This window comes from Rhinolophus ferrumequinum, chromosome 2 (genome assembly GCF_004115265.2).
Source record: "Rhinolophus ferrumequinum isolate MPI-CBG mRhiFer1 chromosome 2, mRhiFer1_v1.p, whole genome shotgun sequence".
Taxonomy (NCBI): domain Eukaryota; kingdom Metazoa; phylum Chordata; class Mammalia; order Chiroptera; family Rhinolophidae; genus Rhinolophus; species Rhinolophus ferrumequinum.
Genome location: NC_046285.1, coordinates 82,627,467 through 82,651,220, shown reverse-complemented (window position 1 = coordinate 82,651,220; position 23,754 = coordinate 82,627,467). Strand labels below are relative to the sequence as shown.

The following is a 23,754-nucleotide window of genomic DNA, read 5'->3' as shown; positions in this document are numbered from 1 at the left end:
TAAAAAAATCTCCGTCATCACAGCACAAGTAAGCCAGCAAATTCATCAAGCAGACACTGACCTGATTTTGCTCCAAGATATAGCAGAATAGCCGATTCATGATATTAATTACTGAATCCATGGCTCGTCTCATTTTAGCTTTTTAGCCCAAAACAACTCCTGATGAATGAGAAAATTAATGGATTTATAGACTTAAATGTTTAGTGCCCCTACTACAAAATACTGCTGCCTCGGGATCTGCTGCTCCAGCGTCAGCCCCTTGTGTAGTAACATAACTTAGAACAGTACATCCTACATCCAGTGGTCTGAGACCTTTCTCATCATGAACTGAGCCATTTCCTGATATTTTGCCTCACATGACTCCTTGTTCAAAAGTTCTTTGACCCTCCAAAATTCTCAAAACATCACAAATAAATATAGCTAACAATGTGCTATGATTTATACCTGTGCTCTCTTTTGCTGCAATAGAAAATGTCACCAATAATTTAACTTATCCTGAAAGTTCTCAGACATTTTTTTAACATGCTAAGCTACAATGTTTCTGGTTATACTAAAATTTGAAAATGTTTATTTATGCTCTGGACATATCATTTCTGCTGTATTCAAAAGAGATTCTTTTATAAACGTGTTGTCTGTAAAAAGGTTTTGATGTCCCGGCCATTTTTTTTCACTTAATAGAGAACTGCATTTCACAGCCGAGCACTTATTTTCCTCTCATTCAAGAACAAACCCTGACATTTCACCAGTCCATTAAGCTTCTCAACGCCCATCTTTTCTGTATACCACTCATGGCTGGTTTTATTATGGTGACTTAAGTTGTAATTTGTTTGTGTGAACAGTCTTTGTTTGGATGTTCTTCACATCCACCATAAAGCACACTCATATTTTTCTCGAAATACTCAACTCTGTGTTTCAGGAGATGCATAAGTTCATTTTTCTCTTAATTTTACAATAAGAAAAATAGCAGTAAACATGAGGTGGGAAATAACAATTGCGTGTGATTTCAGTGTTGGAAAAACAAAGGAAGGTGTCTGGCCTTTGGCTAACTGCGGAGGGCAGCGTCCTTCCAACAGATGACATCGCCCCTCGGAGTCATGGGTGTCGGCAAGGTGGGGACACAGGCCCTCTGTTGTTAAGAGACACTGGAAATCAGACATTTTAAAAGAAACATCTTCAAATTATTTAAATGTTGGTAGCTTATTCAAAATGTATTAAAATAGCAAGTGGGTGAACATAGTTCGAGCCAGGCATAACAAGTCTGGGGGTGAGTGCAGCCTGTGGACTGCCCCTCTGCACCCTCTGGGGTTGTAGGGTGTAGTAGAACGTAACAGTAAAATAACTTATATCCTACCTTTGAGTTCGTCCCTGGGAACAAAGAAGGGAAAACATACAATTACATCAACATTCTGTGGAGTCTGAAATCCAAGTGCCGTAATTAATTTGGAGACATTCTAATGAGGCAGCGAGATGCAGTGTCCAGGATACCTTCCTTGAAGCCAAGCGTGTGTGGGGAATCCTGAGTTTTTCACTCATTAAGTTGGTTGACGTTAGATTCCTGATCTGGAAATAGGAATAATAAAATTGTCTTGTACGTTTTCCAAAAAGATTAGACATGAAAGTATGTAAATTTCTCAGCATACTGTTGGCATTTGGAAGGTGTTCCATAAATGGTAGCAATGACTGTTATTATGGAATACAAAACATAAGTTTCCAACAGTGTTTCTTTGTATGTTCCCACAAATAACAATTGAGCCCATGCTGCTCTCATTCCGGCCACCTCTCTCTCTGTGTTATGTTTCCTCATTGGCCCAGTGGCCCACGCCACAGCTTATCAACACACTCTAAAGTTTTCTACCTCCTTGCCTTGCCTATATAATTGAATATCTGTCCCTTCCTTCTTCATTCAGTCACCTCCTTTGCAACTCAACTAAAATGTCATCAATTCCATGAAGTCTTTCCTGAGCGCTACCTCCCTCCAATCTGGGTAGCAAACTCCGTCTTACCACCTTGTGTCCACCTCAGGCATAGTATTGTCAACTATGGGAGGAAGGAATTGGATTAACCACCTGATTGTCCCTACCACCTGGGTGCAATGCCTTTGCCTGGCATGCAATTAGGGCTCAAACAGTGGATCAGGGTAGGAAGGAAGGAATGAGGTGGCAGTAGAGGGCAGTGGCAAGAGCCCATGCAGGGTCGCTTCTCTCCTGCTTGACCAAGGCAAATCTGGCTGCTGGTTATGCCTCTCTCCCCTTGCCTTCCCAATCCTCACTCCAGTTCCCTCTACTCCCAGCCCCAAACTAATGGAGATCTCCATTCTGGAGTAGCAGATCACAACAGAGAAGGTAGTTAATTGCCAGCCACCTCTTGGGGCTTGAAAGTAGGAACTGAAAGGAAAGTTGAGAGGGTTTCTTTTGAAAGGTAATAGGGAATACATCCATCAAGAAACTAGTAGAGCTGATAAATGAATATAGTAAAGTAGCAGGATACAAAATTAATATTCAGAAATCCGTTGCATTTGTATATACCAATAATAAAATATCAGAAGGAGAAATTAAGAAAACCCCATTTACAATTGCTTCAAAGACTATAAAATACCTGGGAATACAAAACAGAGTCCCTTGTTGGAGACAAAGAAGGGAAGAACCATAACCCAAGGTCTTACCTTCACTTTCAGAACAGGTGGCTTCTTATATAAGTGACAGTAAGAATGGGTGTATAGCCAGAGTGGGCGTGGTAGCACTACCCTCTTTCACACTAATATTCATGGTTCTATATCAGAAGAAAAAGCATTGTGTAAGACAGGGCTGCTCTTAGCATATATGGTGCCTTTCAATGAAGAAAGGGCATCCCTCCCTCCAGGGGGATGCAGATGCTGCTGGAGCTTAGTGAGAAGACGGGAGTGGGCTGGATTTCAGTGCCCCTCATCCAGGCGCCTTCAGGAACAACCAATTGAAGTGGTCTTGTCATAAGAAAAAGTGTGTCCTCTCATTATATACAATATTAGAAAAATGATTATAAGTAACATGCAAAAATTTATTCTTTTCTAGGAACATGGGTGACATTTGGAGGTCAAATTTCAGATGAGGTAAGTTACTTTTTCTTTCCATTATGCTGATCAAAGAAAATACAAAGAGAGCTATATGATAGAGGTATTCTTCCTGGGATCTTTGCATCTTACACGGATAACGTTTTAATCACAGGAAACGGTCAAGATTGACTCAAAGATTGTTTTCAGTTTTCTCTTGCTTCTTATATTTTTCACATTTAGACTATTAATCCTGAGGCTGTCAGTGTATTATATGTGCAGACTGAATAGATAGAGAAGGAACCAGTTTGGAATTAACATTAATCACTTTATGAAAATATTTTATTGCTGTTGTTTGCTTTAGCTTCACGTAGGGTGACCAACTGGTCCCAGTTTGCATGGACTTTCACATTTTAGCCTGGGACTTCTCAGTCCTGGGCAAACCAGGACAGTTGGTCACCCCAGCTTGGGCAAGTCAATCCAACTTCCATGAGCTTCAGTTCTTCCTTTGTGAAATGGGATAATAATGTAGACCTTGAAGGTCTGTAGAAAGGATTAAGCATGTCGTGCATCTCAGAGATTTATATAGCCTTTTGACTAGTAGGTAGCAGACACTCCATAAATGGCAGCTGTAATAATTATAGTTACCATAAAATTCCTTTAAATCTTTGTTTACACATTCAGAACAATGCTTACCAAGGTGACAGTCTTACCATTGCCCTAAGGGGTATCTACATGGCATAATGAGCTAAGGCTCCAATGCCCTCCAGACCCCCGATCCTTCCTTGCCTGCCTGCAGCACCACTGATGCTACATCTGAATGGATACACTCAGTGGGATGCAGCCCACTTTGCCACTGACTAGATTAACTAACATTTATATCTGGTATTAACAGTTGCCAGTAAAATGCAGATGAAAGCCCCAACTCAGAGGGGTCCTGGTCAAGATGAATAAGACGATGCCTAGAAGGTGCTCAGACAGTACCCAGCCAGAACAAGCCCTCTGTCAAGGTGGTTCTTACTATCATTCCTAAGCAGAACCCTGGGGGAACCAGGGGTCTTTTCCACAGCTCCCAAAGTCACCAGCATTATTTAATAGATGCTGGAGGAGGAGTCTTATCTGCATATTATTATCTCTCTGAATGCCTGTTTCCGGTATTGGGCACAGGTTACTCTAGAGAGAGTGTCACCTGGGGGATTCCTTGAGAAACAGACTCTGAGCTGGAGAGTAGCATGCAGAGCACTGTTAGGAAGTGCTCTCAGGATCAACCCAGGGCAGGGAAGGAGGCAGAATTGGGCAGACAGAGAAACTGAGCCATTTTGCCATCTCAGCAATGACCTCAGCTGACCCCATGGGAGCTCTGAAGCTGAAATGGCCTGCAGGGTTGTCCCAAGTTGGGGCAAGAGGACTGAGCATTTATATCCCTTGCCAGTCATTGGATGGAGGCTGCCTTGGGAAGCAGGTCTAAGATTGGGCTTGGCAACTCTCTTTAGCCGAGTGCAATTTCCAGAAAGCGTGGATAGCTGAAATCCACCTGATGTCAGCATTCCTAGCAGCTATGGGAGTAAGTCCTTCGGTTCTGAAGGAGAATCTGGGTGGCCATCACGGAGCCCACTATAGGGCTCTCTGACGGGCATCAGGTGGGGCGTATGGAGACGGCACAGAGGCAAGCCCACAGGTATCAGAGCAATGACCACAGACTTATATACAAAATAGGTAACAAGTAGGGAAGGAGGTCTAAAGTCAATAATCCACTGTACCCAGTACGTGCATAACCTTCTACTGCCAGGTATGGCGCTTCCCTTTTGCAGCAGAGTGGCCAACTGTAAGCGCGTCACTTTCCCCTTCATCTTTGCTTTCCCCTTTACAGTGTTGGCCACTCTGCTGCAATAAGCCCAGGATGCCCACGTCAGAGTGTGAAGGGCTGGGCTCCGAAACAAATCCTTTCAAAATTATGGTTCTAAAATCTCAACCACACGTATCTCATGAATGGCTGCAACCGCTCTCAGCTCAGATGCAGACCAAATAGCTAACTGTCCTTCCAGAGAGCACCTGTGACGTCCCCCAGGTCCCTGTGGAGAGAATGCCAGTCACGAGAGGGAAGGGAGGTGCAGCAGACCAGTCACACCAGTGGGTGAATTGCTTAAGCTCATGGCAAAAATGAGAGGCAATCGCTACACATTCACCGCCCCAGATTTTCCCACGTTGCCTTCACATGAGCTCAGCACAAAGCAAAGCCAATTATGGGATCCAGCAATGACCACACAGCAATGTGCTGGGTGACGCAAGCAGTGCAGCCTCAGGAGGTGGTGATGTCCCCATTCCTGGGAGAGTTCCACCATAGATGGAATAGCCACTTGCCCGGGATATTATCAAAAGGATTCAAACATGAAACTAGATAACACCATGAGGTGCCTCCCAAAGATGATTTGGCTTGAGCAAAAAACCGTGATAGATGTTACTCATATGAATACCATTTCTAGAAAATGGTGTATTATCATCTTACAAGGCATTTAATTTTCAGAGTTTTATTTACATGTTCTCATCTGTAAGGTAGTTAGGGTTCCTTCAATTGCACGTACCTAGGAACTCAAATTGCCTTAACCCATTAGGAAATAAGTTATTTTGACTTTCATACTAGAAGTGTAGAAGTAGAGCAAGCTCCTGGGTTGACTCAACCAGTGGCCCCCACTCCATTTCCCAGTGATTCTCTTGGCCCTGTATTCTTTGTATTCCTTTGTGTATCGCCTCCATCCTCAGGTAGTAAGAGAGCTGTAGGAATTCTGGGCCACAATTAGAATGAAAAAGCCAGGGAAAGGCAAGGGAGGTCAGCTTCCTCTGGGCCTGTAGGCTCCATGGGAGATCTGAACAGAATCATCCTCATTTTGCAGATGAAGAAACTGCAATACAGAGAGTTCAAATGACTTGCCCAAGTTCATTTATCTAGTGACTGGCACATTCAAGGCCAGAAGTCGTTCTTCTGACTTAGTCCAGTGATTTTATTATTCTATGTTGAGATCTTCAAATTCTATGGTTGGGAAACATCTCATTTAGTCTAATCATTTAGTCCAACTATCCATCCAGGATTCTCCATCTTATCTTAAAACTTCTTTCTATATAAAATTTATTATGCACATTTCCCAGTAATAATCCGCTAGTACATCATGTGACATAACACAAGAATGATGTACAATACAAGCACAACAGTTTCTCAAACACAGGACATATGAATGTGGGAAAGACTATACTTATCTTAACGTTTAATCTCTACTCAGGATAAATGTCATAACAGTACCAAATTAAAAGCAGTCATAGCATTTTTGCTCCTACTTTTCTAAAGGATTTGCAGGATCTCCATTTTGCTAGCCTAACAATTTTCTTGAACAGCCAACTTTAAAAACAACAAGAAAATAGTTTATCTTGGATACGCTGATGAAGCAACTTTAGCCCACAGTCAAAACCATAATGGAAAAATCAATTTTAATTATTTGTGAGGTATATAATTTCTCAGTTGACTAATAAGTCTATCAGCAAAATGAAAATGTCCCCTCTCCACTGTTGTTTATGGCTATTCCTCTATCGCTATCACTCAGGCTGTTGTTTACAGCTATCCCCACCAACACTCTTCTGTCACACTTGCCACTTGCCTTCAGCAGAACAAAGGAGGGAACAAGGAGCCTGAAGATCTATTTTCAGGCTGACATTAGGGAGCTGGATCCCTGGTGAGCCAGTGCCTCCCTCCTTCCTTTCCCTGTCGATTTGGCTGGCTGGTCACTGTGATGATGTCTGAGGTTTTGTTGAGATGCGGGTGACAGGAGTTATAACAGTCACAGCTCTGTTTAACCATTGATTCATTAGTACAGTCTGCTAAGCCTTGAGGAAAAAAGGCACAAACTTTTTAGTCATGAGTCACCCAGGTACCACAATCTATTGGCTTGGAGAAAGGAGAAGAGAAATGAAGTCGGTCAGAGTACAAATTATCCTCTTTGTCAGAGAGATGTTGTCAAACCTGATCTTCCAAGCAGAGTGAGAAACAAATCTATTCACCTCACTGTGCTCCTGACCACTGGAAATCCCTTAGCACCCAGGTAGATGTCTGAGGGGAAGAATGGTTACTCTATACACGCTGGTTGAAGCTTCTTGTTTTCTTTGTTTACTACAACTGAGAAAAGCAAGGAATGGTTAGTGGAATTTCAGTGTTCTCAAAGACCACTAGAGGATTCAAAGTCACTTCCCATGTTTGGAAAGCATTTGGCTTTTCTGACTGACCTTCGCACCCTCTTGCAGGTTGCTGAACGGCTCATGACAATCGCCTACGAAAGTGGAGTTAATCTCTTTGATACTGCCGAGGTCTACGCCGCTGGAAAGTAAGTCAGTACCTATTTGTGGCTCTGAAGTGGCATCTGTAGAACCAAGAGACCCTGCCCAAAACATTGCTGACCTGCTGGTGAGAAGGATCTGCCCTTCCCACACATGTGGAAGGCACTGCTTTTCTCCCTCCCTCTACCACCATCACCAGGATTAGGGATATTGACCATCTCTAGCCCCCTCTGCCCACCCAAACCTTCCCACGTCTGGTCCCTGCATGATGAATGGACTGGGAGCAATTGCCATGGTCTACGTAAGGGTAAGAGGTGGCTGGGACCAGAGTGGTAGCAGTGGAAATCAATCAGTGTTAATCAGATATACGAGTGAGCAAATAAATGAACAGATTACAGTGTGGTTGTTCAAAAGCTAGTCTCGTTATTTTATAACAACATCTCATAGTTCCTCAGTCCCCGAGGGAAACTGGGCTGTCCACTCTGCAGGGAAGCAGGGCCTGCTTTTCCTGTTTACAGACTTGTCCCTCCATGTAGCATTATAGGTAGGGCAGAGATTAAAAGACGGGTCCCTAACGATGCCAAGAAATCTAATATCTTTTAAAAGAGGGCATTTCAGACTCCACTCTGAGGACAGAGAGGGCTACAGAGAGGCCTTGCTTCCTTTGCTGTAGAAGTCACATCTTGCTACCATCTTCCCTTTGACCTGAGAGCAGGTATGGGCTCTAGGACAGGGCTCACTTCTAAATCAGAACACATGGGGCTTGTGCCCCCAGGGCCAGGCCACAGAATCCATGCGCTCCAGGTCCAGGCACAGCAGCACATTTCAGAACAGAACTGGAACACCTGGGCCTCCCACTGTGAACATGGATGCAGCTCCAGGAGCTGAAAGGCACAAATAGCTGGACAGCTGCTTGAGCAGCTCAGCAATTTTCTAACAGGACTGTAACACATAACCACCTGCAGGCCTAATGCCCGCCCCCACCTTCGATCAAACTGCTGGACTTGCTGAATCAGGTTCACTGTTGCCTAGTTGAAGTGCCTGCCCCTTGAGTGGGTTTCCTCCTTTTCAACGGCAGGTGTGTGTTTAAGGACCATCAAGGAGGTTAAGAGCCCACATCCCTGATATTTTCTGTTGAGTTCAAGGAGAGAAAATACAATTGATAAGGCCTTGCTCCTTTTGACACCCTACCCTTTCTCACTGTTTTCTTCTTTTGTTGAGTCCTGCTCGACACCAAATTGGGCTCAGGTTGACAAAGGGAGGAATGATGAGCGAGTGTGTTAGAGTTCTGGTTATGTTCCTACTGTGAAGGATAATCAGTCCCGGCTAATTTCTGGTTGATTGTCAGTGTGTAACTGAGACAGGTTCCCACTGTGAAATACAAGGTTGCAAAGGCAACTGTCAGAGAGATAGAGGAGAGGAAGAAGAGAACCCTAACATTCAGTGCATGTCTTTTGGGGGCATGCTCCAGAGCTAAGCACATCATGGCTTATTGCCAAGCTCCTAAATACACTCCAACAAAGACGGAATGTTCAGTGAAGACAAAAACCGATTAGCAATGACTCCCATCTATAGCACACTAATGGACCAAGTGCTAATTCCGTTGATGTCCCCATTCACAAGTCTCTAGAGGCCAGCTGCTTCTCACAGTTGGTCTTACTGGGAGGGACCTAGAAGACAGTTTTAGTCTCCTCCAGCTTGGGTCCCAGCTGAGCTAGGTAGATGGGGAGAGGAAGTGGGGATGCCATCAGTGTACCTGTCTACAACCCAGGCTTTGGTGCAAGAAGAACCTTTTGTCCTGTTTCTATGACAGTCCTTCTCACTAGAACCCAGATCATTCTCTACGTGGGCCACTACAGCTGTAGCCCTGGCGCTGGGGCATCTAAACCCACAAATGCGTTCTTTTATCCTGCAAGATCTCCTGGGAGTCAGTATTTTCTGTCTAAACAGTTGAGGTCTCATTGTCCTCCCTGGTCCCACGTGGGGACCACTGCAAATAGAAGGAAAACCTTGACTCCCATCGGGCACTGCCAAGCGTGACATTTATGTATGGATCAGTGGTTTCAAAACACCAAACTGCCAAAGGACTCCACTGTTTCTTAGTATCAGGATCTCAGGTGGTCTCCTAACAGTGTGTCAGGATTTGGCAGGTGTTTCTGGAATGTTCTGGAGCAGGATTCTGCAGGCATGAGCAGAAACAGTGGAAATGGAGAGCCCCTTCTATTTTGAATATTTAGAGAATATTCAAACTGAGAATTCAAACAAGAAATGGTTCTGGTGTTTTGGATTGACTCCCACGTTTCCAGGACACTGTACCCTAAGACATTATCTTTTTCCCCCTGCAGGGCTGAAGTGATTCTGGGGAGCATCATCAAGAAGAAAGGCTGGAGGTAATGCATTCACCATAATCATTTATTTACCTTTAAAAAGACTTATTATTTGTACCAGAGAAGGGAAAATAAAAATTGTATGACAATTGACAAAAAGGTTCTCCAAAATAAGGTCAACTTTTAGTAAAGAAATCATTTACAGTGTTCTGAAAATACCAGCCAGTTCATTTCTGGTGCTTCAAAAGTTATTGACTAGTCATTAATCACAGTGAATTACCAAGGGGTTGAGCAGAGAAGGTGGGAAAATTTAGGAGGTCTTCGTCCATAAAAGAAAGTGACATGTTCATGACTTCTGACTGCCATTTATGGTAATTTGGTGAAGTAAGCAGCTGACAGGAAGCTGATTATGTATACTGTACACACCACTATTAATAACTCTGAAAGCAAAGAAATTATAAAGTAAGAAGCCCTTAAGATAAATACCCCAAAGCTTTTTTATCTGCCAGTGTCTCTCCAGTGTACCGGCAGCCCTATTATCTGGGGACTCAAGAAAGCGCTTCATCTGCTATCCTTGATGGGGTCATGTCCCATCCCATCACGTTCTGTAGCCAAAACCAGTGGTATGGATGCCATAACATCTGCGGGGGTGGAGAACAATCCCCCTCTATTTCACATGCATGTTAGCCCCGTTGGCCACTTCTTCCCCAACATGAGCGCAGAATCAGGTAAAGACCACTGGACAAGTTTGGGGTCCTTTTCTGCTCTAGTATAATATCTGCTGGTTGCATAAATAAATAACAGTTCAATAGTATTAGTGAGACAACTGTGCAAAGAGCTCCGTACCCACACAGGTAGCTTGTATAAAATGTAGTCCAGGAAAAATAGACCTCCTCAAAATGTTTAGCTCAAGACTGGTTTTATTATGCCTCTGCACAAAGCATTTAATTTCCCTCTGGAAGAGGAAACTAGAAAGGTCATACAGAGCTCCGTGTATTAGGGCTGCTTACACCTCACTCTTAGATAAACGTTTGGTAGGAACTAGGGGCCTTGTGGAAATAGGAAACCAGAAATTTATGGAGATGTCAACAAATAAAATTTAGTGACCTACATTCTCCCTCCTACTTCTCTTCCTCCCCAACTCCAGGGGCTGTGAGTGTGTTACAAGAGAACTGTATTCATCCTTAAATATGGAAAAATATTCATGTCCCCTCCCAGTCTTCCACCTTGCCTGAGCCACTTTCCCACTCATATGTTGATCCGTCCATCATTTCCCAAATAGGGATTGGATCCATTTCATAGGGCTGCTGTGACAAAGGGCCCCAAACTGGAGCTTAAACCAACAAAAATTTATTCTCTCACAGTCTGGAGGCCAGAAGTCCAAAATCAAGATTTGGACAGGGCCATATTCCCTCTGAAACTCTGGGTAGAATCCTTCCTTGCCTCTTCTGAGCCTCTGGTGGGAGCTTTGGTGTTCCTTGGTGCAGATACAGTACTTCAACCTCTACCTCTGTCATCACATGGTGTTCTCCCCCGTGTGTGTCTGTGTTTTCTTATAAAGACATCAGTCACATTGATATTGGATTAAAGGCTCACCGCTCTCCAATACGACCTCATCTTAATTTGACTAATTACATCTGCAATGACCCTATTTCCAATCAGCTCACATTCTGAAGAACTGAGGGGTTAGGACTTTAACATAAAATTTTGAGGGACACAAGTCAACCTATAACAGAGACCTTGGAGATGAGTCCACTAGGGGTGCAGTGAAATCTGCAGCGAGGTGTAGGCTGACAGAGTACACCTGAGGAAGGAGGGGACACGTTGGTGCAGTAGCTCTTCTCCCTTCAACACCCAGAGAACATTTAGCCACCACTCTCCATAATTCACAGACCCCAAAGAAAGTAGATTAACATGCATCTTTCACAAACTGCCTTTCAGTCTTGCAAATAAAAACTCAAGCTATCATCATGCTACAGAGTATTGATATCAGTTCACAGCTGCCCCCAGAATACTGGTGAAAAGATAAACCATATCATCATAGCACAGAGTCTATAAAAGCAGTTTCAACTAGCATACTTGTCTTCTAGTCCCAGTGCCACCACTCACTAGCTGTGCTGTCCAGGACAAGTTACTTCTCTTCTTTGAGTCGCAATTTCCCCACCTGTAAAATGGACGGCCTGGTTGTTCAGGAAGTGTCGTGCTGATAACGTGACAGACGGTATGCAAAAGTATTTTGAAGGTGGTGCTGTATCAAAGTAAAACATTCATATTATCATTCTGCACCCTCTCCAAATGCCTCCGTGAGGTCAGTGATGATTTGCCAGATTGCTGTCTACTCTTGCGATTTGAACACAGATGTTAGTGTGCACACCCATGTCAGGCCGAACATTTTACAGAAAGCCCAGCTTTACAAAAATAAGTAAGTCCGCGGTGGTGTTTGGCAGGCCCAAATGCTCTGAATCATCAAAAGGGCTGCATGCATTTTTCATACTACCCCACCCAGCCTTCGATTGAAGCTCTGCCCAGGATTGCTACAGGAGACCTTGCTACTATACTAGGTCTCATGAGGTTGACGGATGAACCTGGAAAGCGCAGCAGCCCTTCTGGAATGTACAGATGCATGTCTCTGTAGACTTTTCATTTCAGTGATTCAAATTATTTTCGGGGAATTAACTTCAGTGGGATGGGGTTGCTGACATTTTCTGCAAATTTTTCTTGGTGCAGCCATGTTGTCAGAATTGTCACTGCTGTTCCCTATTGGTTATCATTAATCATACTAGGCTTTTACACCTGAGGGCCCTGAGGCATCGCTGCGACAGCTAATGGAAGTATAAATGCCTTATTTCAAATACTCGCCAAGTTTGGTCTTAACTTTTGAATCACAAATGGTTTTTTTTTCTAGACCAGTTCAATTGAATTATATACCTGGAGCAACTATATTACACTGAGATCTGCCTCCCAATTTTAAATTATATAACTATAATTCTCAAGACATATTTCTTATTCCACGACCATAATGGCATTTTCTGCCTGTGGGTGTGGTTTTGAGAAAGTAATAAGTTTGCTGACAAGATTTCCACATTTTATTCCCTTAAGCATAAGGTGGTAAAACTTTGAGTTAAGGATTATAGGACCGTTTTCCTGAAATGACGTTTCCATTTAATAAGACACTCAAAGAAATTGTATTCCTATTTATTGACTATTATAATTTGCTTCATCATTCATATTTCCATGTAGTCAGTTCTTGCCTGCAAATGTGGTGGTGGGAGAGGTAGTAACTCAGAATCACTAGGTCCATGGTCCTTGGAGGGTAGACTTAACCCCAGAAAAGTTTATGTTCAATGTTAAGTTAGATGCTAAGTAAGTGGTAGTTGGTGGCTGTTTGTTTGAGCTACTAAAGCAATCCATCCTTTAAGTCCTTTCACTTACCCTTCTCATTTACTCTTTCTGACCCTCTATGCCTACCGATTACCTTCCCTTTGCCACCACCACTCACCTGTTTGCTGTCACAGCCCTCCCCCTCCTCCAACCCCTCCAAGTAAAGGTCACTTCCATTCAACCTCTTGCTCTGGGGTCTGACTTGAAGTCCCCATTCACCAGTTCCCTTTGTCCTTACATTTCAGTGACATGAATTAACAAATTTATCTCTTTACCAATCTTTTAAAATATAAGCTATAATGAGTTCTTTGTAGTGTTATAATAATAATAATATGACTCTGTATAATAACCAGCAATTTATTTAATATTTCTCTCTGTTTGTCTGTTCCATATACAGGAGGTCCAGCCTGGTCATAACAACCAAACTGTACTGGGGTGGAAAGTAAGTTAAATTCCTTTTATTTTCCCTTCTTGACAGTAAACAAGTAGTAGTTCATGCTTTTATCTTTTTAGGAAAAACCATTTTACATCTAACGTACTAAAATTAATTGGTTTGCAGGGAAAGTTATTTTTTCTCACTTGAAGGAAATAGCAGTTAGCCTAGGAGTCAAGTTTAGCAAGATGCCCCCAAAGAAATGTAGTGCAAAGCATGTGGTCGCTCATTACTAAGTGATTCGTGGAAATTTTCAAATACCATCCTCATCCTTAGAACCGTCTCCAACACAGAGTTCAAATTTGGGGGGAAGAAAATAAGCACATAGCATCACAGAAGAAAAGCTACTCAAATCTGCCCAAACTTGGAGATTTCTACAGAATGCAAAGATAAAAACATCTCATCTGGCCCAACGTGTACGTCTCTGATCGTTTCTGCAGAGCGCACTGAACGTGCCCATTGAAAGGAGCATCCCACTGGAGAGTGACACAGAGCTACTTGTATCACTCCCTGTCAGGCCTCGTGAAAGAGAAGTCCTCTCTCTGGTGTGGGATGCAGAACAAATTTTGCAGAGTGAATTAGCTTCTGATGGATCTACTGGTGTTTGAACTGGTGCTTACATTACCCAGCAGGACTTAGAAGTCTGACCTTTTTGACAAACATGTAAGAAAATAGCAAGCTACTCCATGTACCTTTTCAAGGAAATCTCAAAGACTTCCATGGAGTCTTAGAAAAAAACAAACAAACAAATCCTTATTCATCTGCTAATAATTGATAGGGAAGAGTTAAAAATGAAATTAGAGTCAGAGGCCAGTTCCTCAAAATGTATATGTGTATGCATATGTACATACATACACACTGGGGGTGACAAAAAAATGTATACATGTAGACACTTTGGTCAACGTTGCTCAAGCAGTAGTTCGCCATAATCAAAAGTGTCTGGACGCTGATGGTAACCACTTTGAGCACCTCTTGTAAATCCAGAAGTCAAATGTGACTTGTATTCATTTTTGTTATTGGTATATATTGAGTATTACAATTTTAATACAGTTTTCCTTTCTTAAAATGTGTATACATTTTTTGGCACCCTCTGTATTTACTCAGATTTTATTGATGTTTTGAGCCTGTTTATGATGAAGACAGAAAGATGGAATTTAGATGTTTATTCTTATTATAGTTTATATAAAAATAAAGCAACATAGTACCTATGAGAATATAGGCTTACATTGTCTATGCTCTGATCCACGGTGCCATTGCCTGGTGCTTTTGCAGTGGTACTCAAAATCTTGCCTAGAATTTAGAAACAAACAGGAAGTAAAACAATCCACAAGAACCATTATGTAGTAGAGTGTTATGTACACTATTATCTGATATACTTATAAAAGATATAAAATCCCTAATGGTAAACTCATATGCTTTAAAAAGAGGTTGCCAAAGGTACTAATTTTGAAGAAACATTTCATCAATACTTTAAACTCGAGGACACATTTCTTTCTAATGGGCCAGAGCTTGAGAATGGTCTGAAAAGGCAAAAGTCCTGGTTAAAAGTTGCTCTTCTTAGCATATCATTTAAGGAAAAGTTGGTCGATCACATTTTAAAAGGAAATAGTTCATTTGTTTGGAAAGTCAAAGGCGCTATCAAATTTGCTTCCTTTCTCAGAAGAGCTAATGACGTCAGCAGCCTGGCAATTTTATAGTTAAGCTCACAAACTTAAGTGAAGCCTTTTTTGAATTTGAGTTTTTGAACTTGCTTGGGATTGGTTAAGAACAAGGTGGGAAGGTTGAGCCATGTGTCAAGTTCTATATGGACAGGCTGTGCATGGCTAAGTTGTTATTACTATGGAGTGATGACAGTCATGGTTAATTAATTCATTGCCTGCGGTCTCCAAAGAAAAGGGGCTCAGTATGTTGCTCACCAGCCTTTTCTCTTCAGCGTGCAGTGGTGCAGAATTTGCAAAGAACAGGGTATGAAATTAGCAATTTGTTCTAGAATTATTATTCTGTACTTTTCCACTCAAAGTCATTTGCTTCTTTTTCTTCTTAGAGCTGAAACGGAAAGAGGGTTGTCAAGAAAACATATTATTGAAGGTAGGTACTGGTGCTTCCATTTTATTTTCATCTGGGGGCTGCTGATTCAAAAAAGGTATCAACCGAATAGGTTCAAAACATTTTAGGGGGGTGGAAAATTCTCTGTAAAAAGCAGCACAGTCAACTAAGTTTCTTCCTGGGGTTGAGTGTGGGGAGTGTAGTGATAATAGAGGGAAGAATGGAATCTCAGAGAAAAGTCAAAGTTTCTAGAACTCTTCTCATTTACAGCTATGCTGACATTAATAAAACACTTCCATAAGACTTTTTAAAGAGTTTTATTGAGATATAATTCATATACCATAAAAGTTTACCCATTTAAAGTTAATTGGTTCTAAGGGTAATTACAGAGTTGTGCAATCACTATCATTTAATTTTAAAACATTTTCATCACCCCAAAAAGAAAACTTGTACCCACTAGTAGTCATTTCCCGTCCCCTCCTCCCCCTCTCCCATAGCCCCAAGCAACCACTGATCTACTTTTCTCTATATAGATTTTCTAATTCTGTACATTCTATATAAATAGGAACGTACAGTATGTGATATTTTGTGGTTAGCTTCTTTCACTTAGCATAATGTTCATCCATGTTGTAGCATGTGTCAGTACTTCATTCTTTTTTTTTTTGCTAAATAAAATTTCATTGTATGACTGCCACATTTCATCTAGTCATCAGTTAATATGCATTTGTGTTGTTTCACTTTTTGACTATTCTATGAATAATGCTGCTATAGACATTTGTATGCAAGTTTTTGTGTGGACCTATGTTAAGACAACCATACTTTAAAAAAAAAAAAGTATATATGCATAGGAAAAAACTTATAGAAAATTACCACTGGGTGATTGATTCATGATTCCATTGCTTTTACAATGGTATCAAAATTTTGCATAGCTTAGAAATAAAGAGGAAATATTAGGTTGGTGCAAAAGTAATTGCAGTTTTGGGTCAGCCCGGTGGCTCAGGCGGTTAAAGTTCCATGCTCCTAACTCCGAAGGCTGCCGGTTTGATTCCCACATGGGCCAGTGGGCTCTAAACCACAAGGTTGCCAGTTCAATTCCTCGAGTCCCACGAGGGATGGTGGGCAGCGCCCCCTGCAACTAAGATTGAACACGGCACCTTGAGCTGAGCTGCCTTCCGGATGACTCAGTTGGTTGGAGTACATCCTCTCAACTACAGGGTTGCTGGTTCGACTCCCACAAGGGATGGTGGGCTGTGCCCCCTGCAACTAGCAATGGCAATCGGACCTGGAGCTGAGCTGCGCCCTCCACAACTAAGATTGAAAGGACAACAACTTGACTTGGAAAAAAGTCCTGGAAGTACATACTGTTCCCCAATAAAGTCCTGTACCCCTTCCCCAATAATAAAAAAAAAAATCTTTACCAAAAAAAGTAATTGCAGTTTAAAAGGTTAAAAATAATTGCAAAAAATGCAATTACTTTTGCACCAACCTAATAAAATAGTCTGCAAGAACCATTATATTAATAGTAGAGTACTACAACCCTATTTCTCTGTGAGGATTATGAGAATTGTAAGGAAATTGCATTTATTTCTTGCTTGTCTGTATATTACAAAAACTTCACACTTTTTCAATAAAGGAAAAAATGTTAAAAGGGGCTGCCATATGTTTCTAACATCTTTCTACTAGTTCGTGAATTAATTCATAAAAATCCAAGATTTTATAACTTCAGATTCATGATTAATCATTGACACAGATGATTTTTCTCCTTTTAAAAACTAATTTCACTTATGAAATGCCAAAGTTACCAAAAAGCATAAAATATATTCTAATCAAACCACTCTGAAAATAAAAATGGATAAAGAAGTAAAGTCCTCCCTTTGCTCACCTCATCTCTTTCCACAATTTGACAATCTGGTGCCTTATCCTTCCCAACTTTTCCCTACAGTCACACTGACTTATCTATCTACACAACTTACTTATAAACACAAAAACATATTGTGTTGAACCAATGGAATTAAGCTATAGCTATGAACTTAAACTTTACTGTATGTCTCAATTAAAATAAATTTACACACACACACATACACACATTATTTATGTGTCATTCCTGTTTTTAGTATTTTAAAGAATTATAGAAATGACCATCCTTATATAAATGAATTAGAAACTGGAAATGACATTGTTAGGTCAAAAAATAATGGATATTTTCACACAAAATTACTTTCTAAAAAGAATATACCTATCTGATGGATGAACTGATCTTATTTATTTGCTTTTTTATACAATTATTTATTAATTGGTTTGAGCTTTTCATAATCATGTGCTTCTTGTTCTGGGAATTAAGTCTTCGTATTCTTAAGCTATTTTTCTTTTGAGTTGTTTGTCTTGATCTTATTAATTTGTAGGAGCTCTTTATACGTTACTGATGTTCACCGTTTGTCAATGACATGAGTTGCAAATGTTTTCTCCTAGGCTGTCATTTCATGGTGAAATTTTTTCTCCGCATGAATCTAATCTAAAATATAATATTACTGTTAAAGACATTCTTCCTAGTTTGGGAGTTGGAGCTCCTTATTGACCTATAACGATAATGACTTTGAAATATCTTAGACTTGCACTAGAATAAAAAATAGTTTTAGTATTCAATCATTTAATTTAAAATGGAGACTTTTGAAGCCAGATCTTGTGTACACACACACACACACACACACACACACACTTTTAACAGTAATAATTATATTCATTTACTTCCATAGTCTTTGTTTGAGTTTGGTATTTCTCACTAACTGGTTTTTAACATATTTGTAGGCATTTGGGCTCTGAAATCAGACAAACATTGGTTCAAGTTCCAACTCTGTCATGTATGAGCTGGGGGACTTTATGCAAACAACTTAACCTCACTAAGCCTCCATTTCTTTGACTATAAAATGGGCCATAAATATTCCTGCCTTATGATGATACTATACGTCGATTGAAATTAGATCATTCACATTGAGCACAGTGTCTGTCACATAATAAGCACTTGATAAATTTTACTTTTGTCACCATCATTCTTCGTAGTACAACTGCTAGTCACCATTCTATGGATAAGAACACCGTTTACTAAGTAAGTAACACCTGAGGCTGCCACAGTAAATAACCACATTCTAGCACTACAGAAAGCTTCCAGATTCCTCACCCAAACAAGCTCTCTTCAGGCCTTGGTGTCCAATTGGTCACTGTAAAGTCAAACCCAACCTGCCTCTCAAAAGTGGTACCACTCCTTCTCTAGCCTTTACCCCAGTATTTTCATCTACCACACAGTTTGTCAATAGAAATAAACCCAAGTTAGCTTGTAGTAACCAGTTGAACCAACAGTGCTGCTGCTTTTCTTTTCACTCTAATTGATTAAAAAAGATATTTAGAAAATTGTTCGCACTGGTAATCAATAAAGAAATAAAATCGAAGAGAAAAAAATGGAGAAGGTGTGCTACTGTGCTTTTTAACGAATCTCCATTGCTTTAATAGTTACCAGTGTGTGCACATAATTTTAGAATTCTTTCTTTTTTTAAAGAGAGAATTGAAGTTTTCTTCAAGTCTCATACAACTTAATAGAAATACCTTAAATTCTCGCTCCCTTTTAAATAAGTCAGGAGTTCTCTTAGGAACTAATCTCTCAGGATAGATAAACCAGTTCAGCTGAAGTTCAAACTGACCCAGATTCAAACTTCAACACAAAATTCCAAACTTTTGAGATTGAAGAAGAATTGCGATCAGTTATTATTATGTCATTATGTTATTTTTCAGTTCACAGTTTCAGCCAAAGACAAAAAATGTTCATGAGTACAAGAGAGTCAGCAAAAAGGATATTTCTGGGCAGGCTAAAATTAGGGAATTGAGTGATTTTTGCAGAAAAGAAGGTCACATGAGATTTCCAGACCCAAAATAAAATTTGAATGATTTGTAAGTCATTATCCTTGAGCCTCATTGGTACTTGTTCTGTGATGAAGGTGATTTTATTCAACACGGGACATTCATACACACATTAAATCTGAGAGTTGCTCTTAAAGGATAAAACAGAAGCCAATTCATGGAGAGTTCAGGCCATTTGTGCTGAGTGACCTTGGCCACCTGAGTTAGTTTATAGAGTGAAAAATGAGTTTGACTTGTACATAGTGTAGTTTTGAAGAAAACTCATATGAAAGGCCTTTTCAATGGGCCCAAAGTCCTTGACTTAAGTCCAGTTAGGAATAACATTCTCCTTAGATTCACAAGGAGGGGTAGAAATTTCACTAATAGGTTTATTATATCCATTTAGAATCCCCAGGTCCTCTCAGGCTCTGAAGCTCTATTTATTCATTCCGCCATTTTACAAACATTCATTAAGCCCAAATGTGTGCCTCTGTTAAAATTTAGCAGATCAAATTTCCTTAGACTCTAATAGGAAAAATAGAAATAGTTTGGTAAGTCATACTGGAAGAATAAGTAAATTGTGTGCTTTTTATAGGCAAAAGCTGTGTCTAAGTCTGTGTTTGCCTTTCAGGTAAACAACAGTTTTGCTATGAGATTCAAAACAAAAACCCACTGTTTCAGGAGTAGATAAAGAAAATCGTCTGAGAAAGCTCTGCTTGAAATTTTTTAATGAATAGCAAATGTTAAACCCTCCTATCTGAACTTTGTTTTAAAAAAGAGATAATTGATGATTTTGCAATTGAAGTATAAATTTTTTAACAAATGGATTCAGCACAGGATCCCTTTCTTGTGTTCCATGTTCATAGTAAACTAAAATTACCCACCAGGATAACCATGTTTCATAATGGCAGATGCAGTCACATATATTATTCTAATACAGTGCAGTCTTCAAATATATATATATATCAAGTGTATTTTAAATCATGAATGAGAAGTCTGCCAAGAAGATGCTGGAAAATTATGCAGGGAAACCGTGTACATTACTTAAGCTAACATTTTTTTTTCAAGCTAGATAGGAAATCAAATGTGTGGTAGGTGTAAAAGATGACGATATAGCATCTTTGAGTAGAACGCTTGCAGAATCTCCAAACTACCGATTTCCTGTTTCTACCCCAATAAGCCTGCAACACTGAACACCTGATCCACCTCTATGGCGATCGGCTTAATCTCTGAGTGAGCAGATTTCTTTAGAAGCCTGTGAAATAGGCTTAACTTGATTTGAGGTTCACCTTATGAATAATACAGTTCCTGTTCAACCTCAGAACCTAGAAGAAAAACGAAGCTAGATTTCTTTTTTTACTATAGTCACTTGAAAGCTATTTTCTTTGCACAACACAATTTATCATCCTGTGGGCTTTTGAGGAATTGCTAGTTAATTGCTAGACATTCCTCAAGGGCAAGGAGCGTTTCTCATGCTTCTCCTATGTTCACTCTCACAGACCCTGGGTGGGTGACAAGGGACAGGCTAATGTCAAAAGTGCCTCCAGCAAGTGCAACACTGCACTGGAGCACTTACCATCTTGGGTTATGATTCGCTGTCTGGATGCCCCTCCGGAGCCAAGGCTAATGTATTTTTGTATGTCTAGTTAAACTTAAGACAATACCTGGCCCCAAGTCAGTGCTCAACAAACATTTGCTAAGTGGAGATAGAACATGACAATTTGTTTATTGGAGATAAACCCTAAATGGCTCTCAAGGAGACAGTCAGTGCACACGTCTTTATGTTGCTATGATTTTTTGCTATTTGTACAAGATTAAAGCATCCAAATAGGAAAAGGCAGGACTACCCGATTTGGTTTGCAGTCCCCGGAAAGGTCAAAGCAGAAGGATCACCTAGCTCCCTTTCATCTTTGGACAGAGGAGGAAATGAAGGCCCAAAGGAGCTCGGAGACATAGGCGAGGTCATTCAGGCAAGCCTGAATTAGTACCCTGGATCTCAAACCCTGTGCTTCACCTGCACATAGACCTCTCCCTGAATATGCCAGACTGTACCACGCAGCTGCCAGTGGCCCCGTGTGGGTGTTGGATGTGCTGCTCAGACTTATGGCTCCCTCCATCACCACCAGTCTTTTCCCCTGACTTCCTCACCTTACTTACATGCACGTCACTTCTCAGGCCAAACATCCGAGAGTCATCCTTGATTCCTCTACCTCCACTCTCTACATCCAGCCATCAGCACATCCTCTAATTTCTGCTTATACAACTCGTCCCAAATTTGAACACCTCTCACCAACCTGGTCCAACCTTGGTCTGCTGCAGTAACCTCCTTACTGGTCTCCTACCTGCTTTCTCTCTTGTCCCCAACAGATCTTTCTCAGCACACCAAGTGATCAGTTCAAAATGGAAGTCTATCCCGTTAGAGATTTCAGGGAAATATCATTTTCTCTGCTTAACTCCCATGTCCTTACCTCCCAGTCCCACAACCAATATTTTTCCATCTCACATAGAGTAAAACCCAAAATTCATACCACGGATTACAAGACTGTATGACTGAGATTTTCAAACTGAGGGGATAATGTCTCTTAGGGGCACAATCTCCTTTTACTTCACTACAAAGACAGAGTAGGGACCACTAATATCATTGCTTATAGTCTCACATGAAGACACTTGAGTCTCTGCTTCCCAGAGAAAGAATTGACAGGTGAGGAATGACCAAATACCATGACCTTTATGGCGAGTGCACGCCATTATTTGGGGCACACATTATTACCATGATCAACAACGCTGTACCAATAGATGCTCTCAGTATGCACTGCTGGCTTCTTGGGGGTGAACACCATGTCCATACATCTCTGTACCGCCAGAGCCCAGCACAGTTTCAGGATCAAATTGGAATTCAGTACATGCTTATGACGTGAAAGAGTAAATGATTTAAGTCCTGACTGACTGGTCACACAGCATTACAAGGGCCACGTCCGTTGCAGCTTCTTCTCCTACTTGCTCTCAGCCCACACTGAGCTGTTTGAAGAGACACAGAAGGAGTGGGCCATCATCAGAAAGGAGGACATTGCTTCCAGTGCCAGGCATGGGCCAGAATGTCACTCAATGCCTCCTTCCAAAACCAGGGGCTCTAGTGATAATCGCTAGCATTTGCTTTGGCACGTCTCCTTCTGAGCCTTTCCAGGTGTGCACACCATTGTAATTACCGTATCTCTATAGACTGTTGCATTTACAAAGTGCTTGACAATTGATTTTATTTGTTCTCTGGAGCAACAATTCCAAAGGTACTAAATACTGTTATCCCCACTGCAGATCAGAAAACTGAGTCACAAAAGAAGGTGAAATAACCCAGGTGGGGGTCACACAATGTGCTAGGGTACAGATTTCCAAACTTTCACAATTGTAGCACCCTATTGTTTGTTTGCTTGGTTATCCTGTCCTCCCTTACCTCCTCCATAAGCACAGTTGTTTCCGAAAAGTAGCTCATATCATAGTGCTTTTCAAAGTAAATTTAATTTCAAGCTGCCCTTGAGATAGCCTGAGCCTGAAAGTCACTACAGTTTTTTAAGAGCAAGCATTAGACCTTATAACACCTACCTACCCTCATCTCTTCATCAGTGCTCTTTTAAACAAGCTTCCACCACAGACAATCGTTTCTCAATGAATGAAAAATATTTCCGGAACTATATTCAAGCACTCCATTTTCCTGTCAAAAATATAATTGTGGCTGGCCAATAAACCAGTTTGAAAAATCAAATTTAAATGAGCCAAATTTAAATTTATAAGAGCTTCATTTAACATGCAATTAATTTTATGCCTATAATAAAAAGAGAAAAACCTCCGGTCTTCCTGAAGAAATTAAATTGGCTGATTAGGAAATGCTGTGCCTCATGAAAATGAGGTAACACTACTCATGAACACTGTCATCCTTTTGGTTGTATAATATATACAATGCTTTCTATTTCAAGGAAATATTAATTTCACTGAAATTAAATAAGTTTTTATGAGTGCTCATAGAAATGTGACCAAATGGTTAGGGCTAAAAAAAATGATTATTAGTGCCAGATATTTTTAAAGCTCTCGCTCTCTCCTTTATATTACCTCTTAGGTCTTTATAGCTTCTAGCATTTTTGTTTCTCCCCAAAAGAATGGAGAACAATAAAAATGGTAGAGCTCAGCTATATTTAAGGTTCTTCAAACTTTGTTCAAATCAGTAAATTGGAAAAAAAGCCTTCATTTGCCAACACTTTTATTCCTACTATGATAAAACCCATGTGTACATAGCGCTGGTAGTCATTTATTTCTGATTTATACTATTTTTATGTTTTTGATGT

At 40.7% G+C, this 23,754-nt stretch overlaps 1 protein-coding gene across 4 annotated transcripts in view; it reads left to right on the top strand.

Annotated features, from left to right (window-relative positions):
* Nucleotides 1–23,754, top strand: part of KCNAB1 (potassium voltage-gated channel subfamily A regulatory beta subunit 1) — a 361,917-nt gene that overhangs the window by 279,234 nt on the left and 58,929 nt on the right. For all 4 annotated transcript variants that reach the window (XM_033123839.1, XM_033123831.1, XM_033123849.1 and 1 more), the window contains 5 exons: nt 3,048–3,085; nt 7,313–7,392; nt 9,691–9,735; nt 13,451–13,495; nt 15,531–15,574. In XM_033123839.1, coding sequence (XP_032979730.1) covers nt 3,048–3,085; nt 7,313–7,392; nt 9,691–9,735; nt 13,451–13,495; nt 15,531–15,574 — 252 coding nt within the window. The remainder of the gene's footprint in view (nt 1–3,047; nt 3,086–7,312; nt 7,393–9,690; nt 9,736–13,450; nt 13,496–15,530; nt 15,575–23,754) is intronic.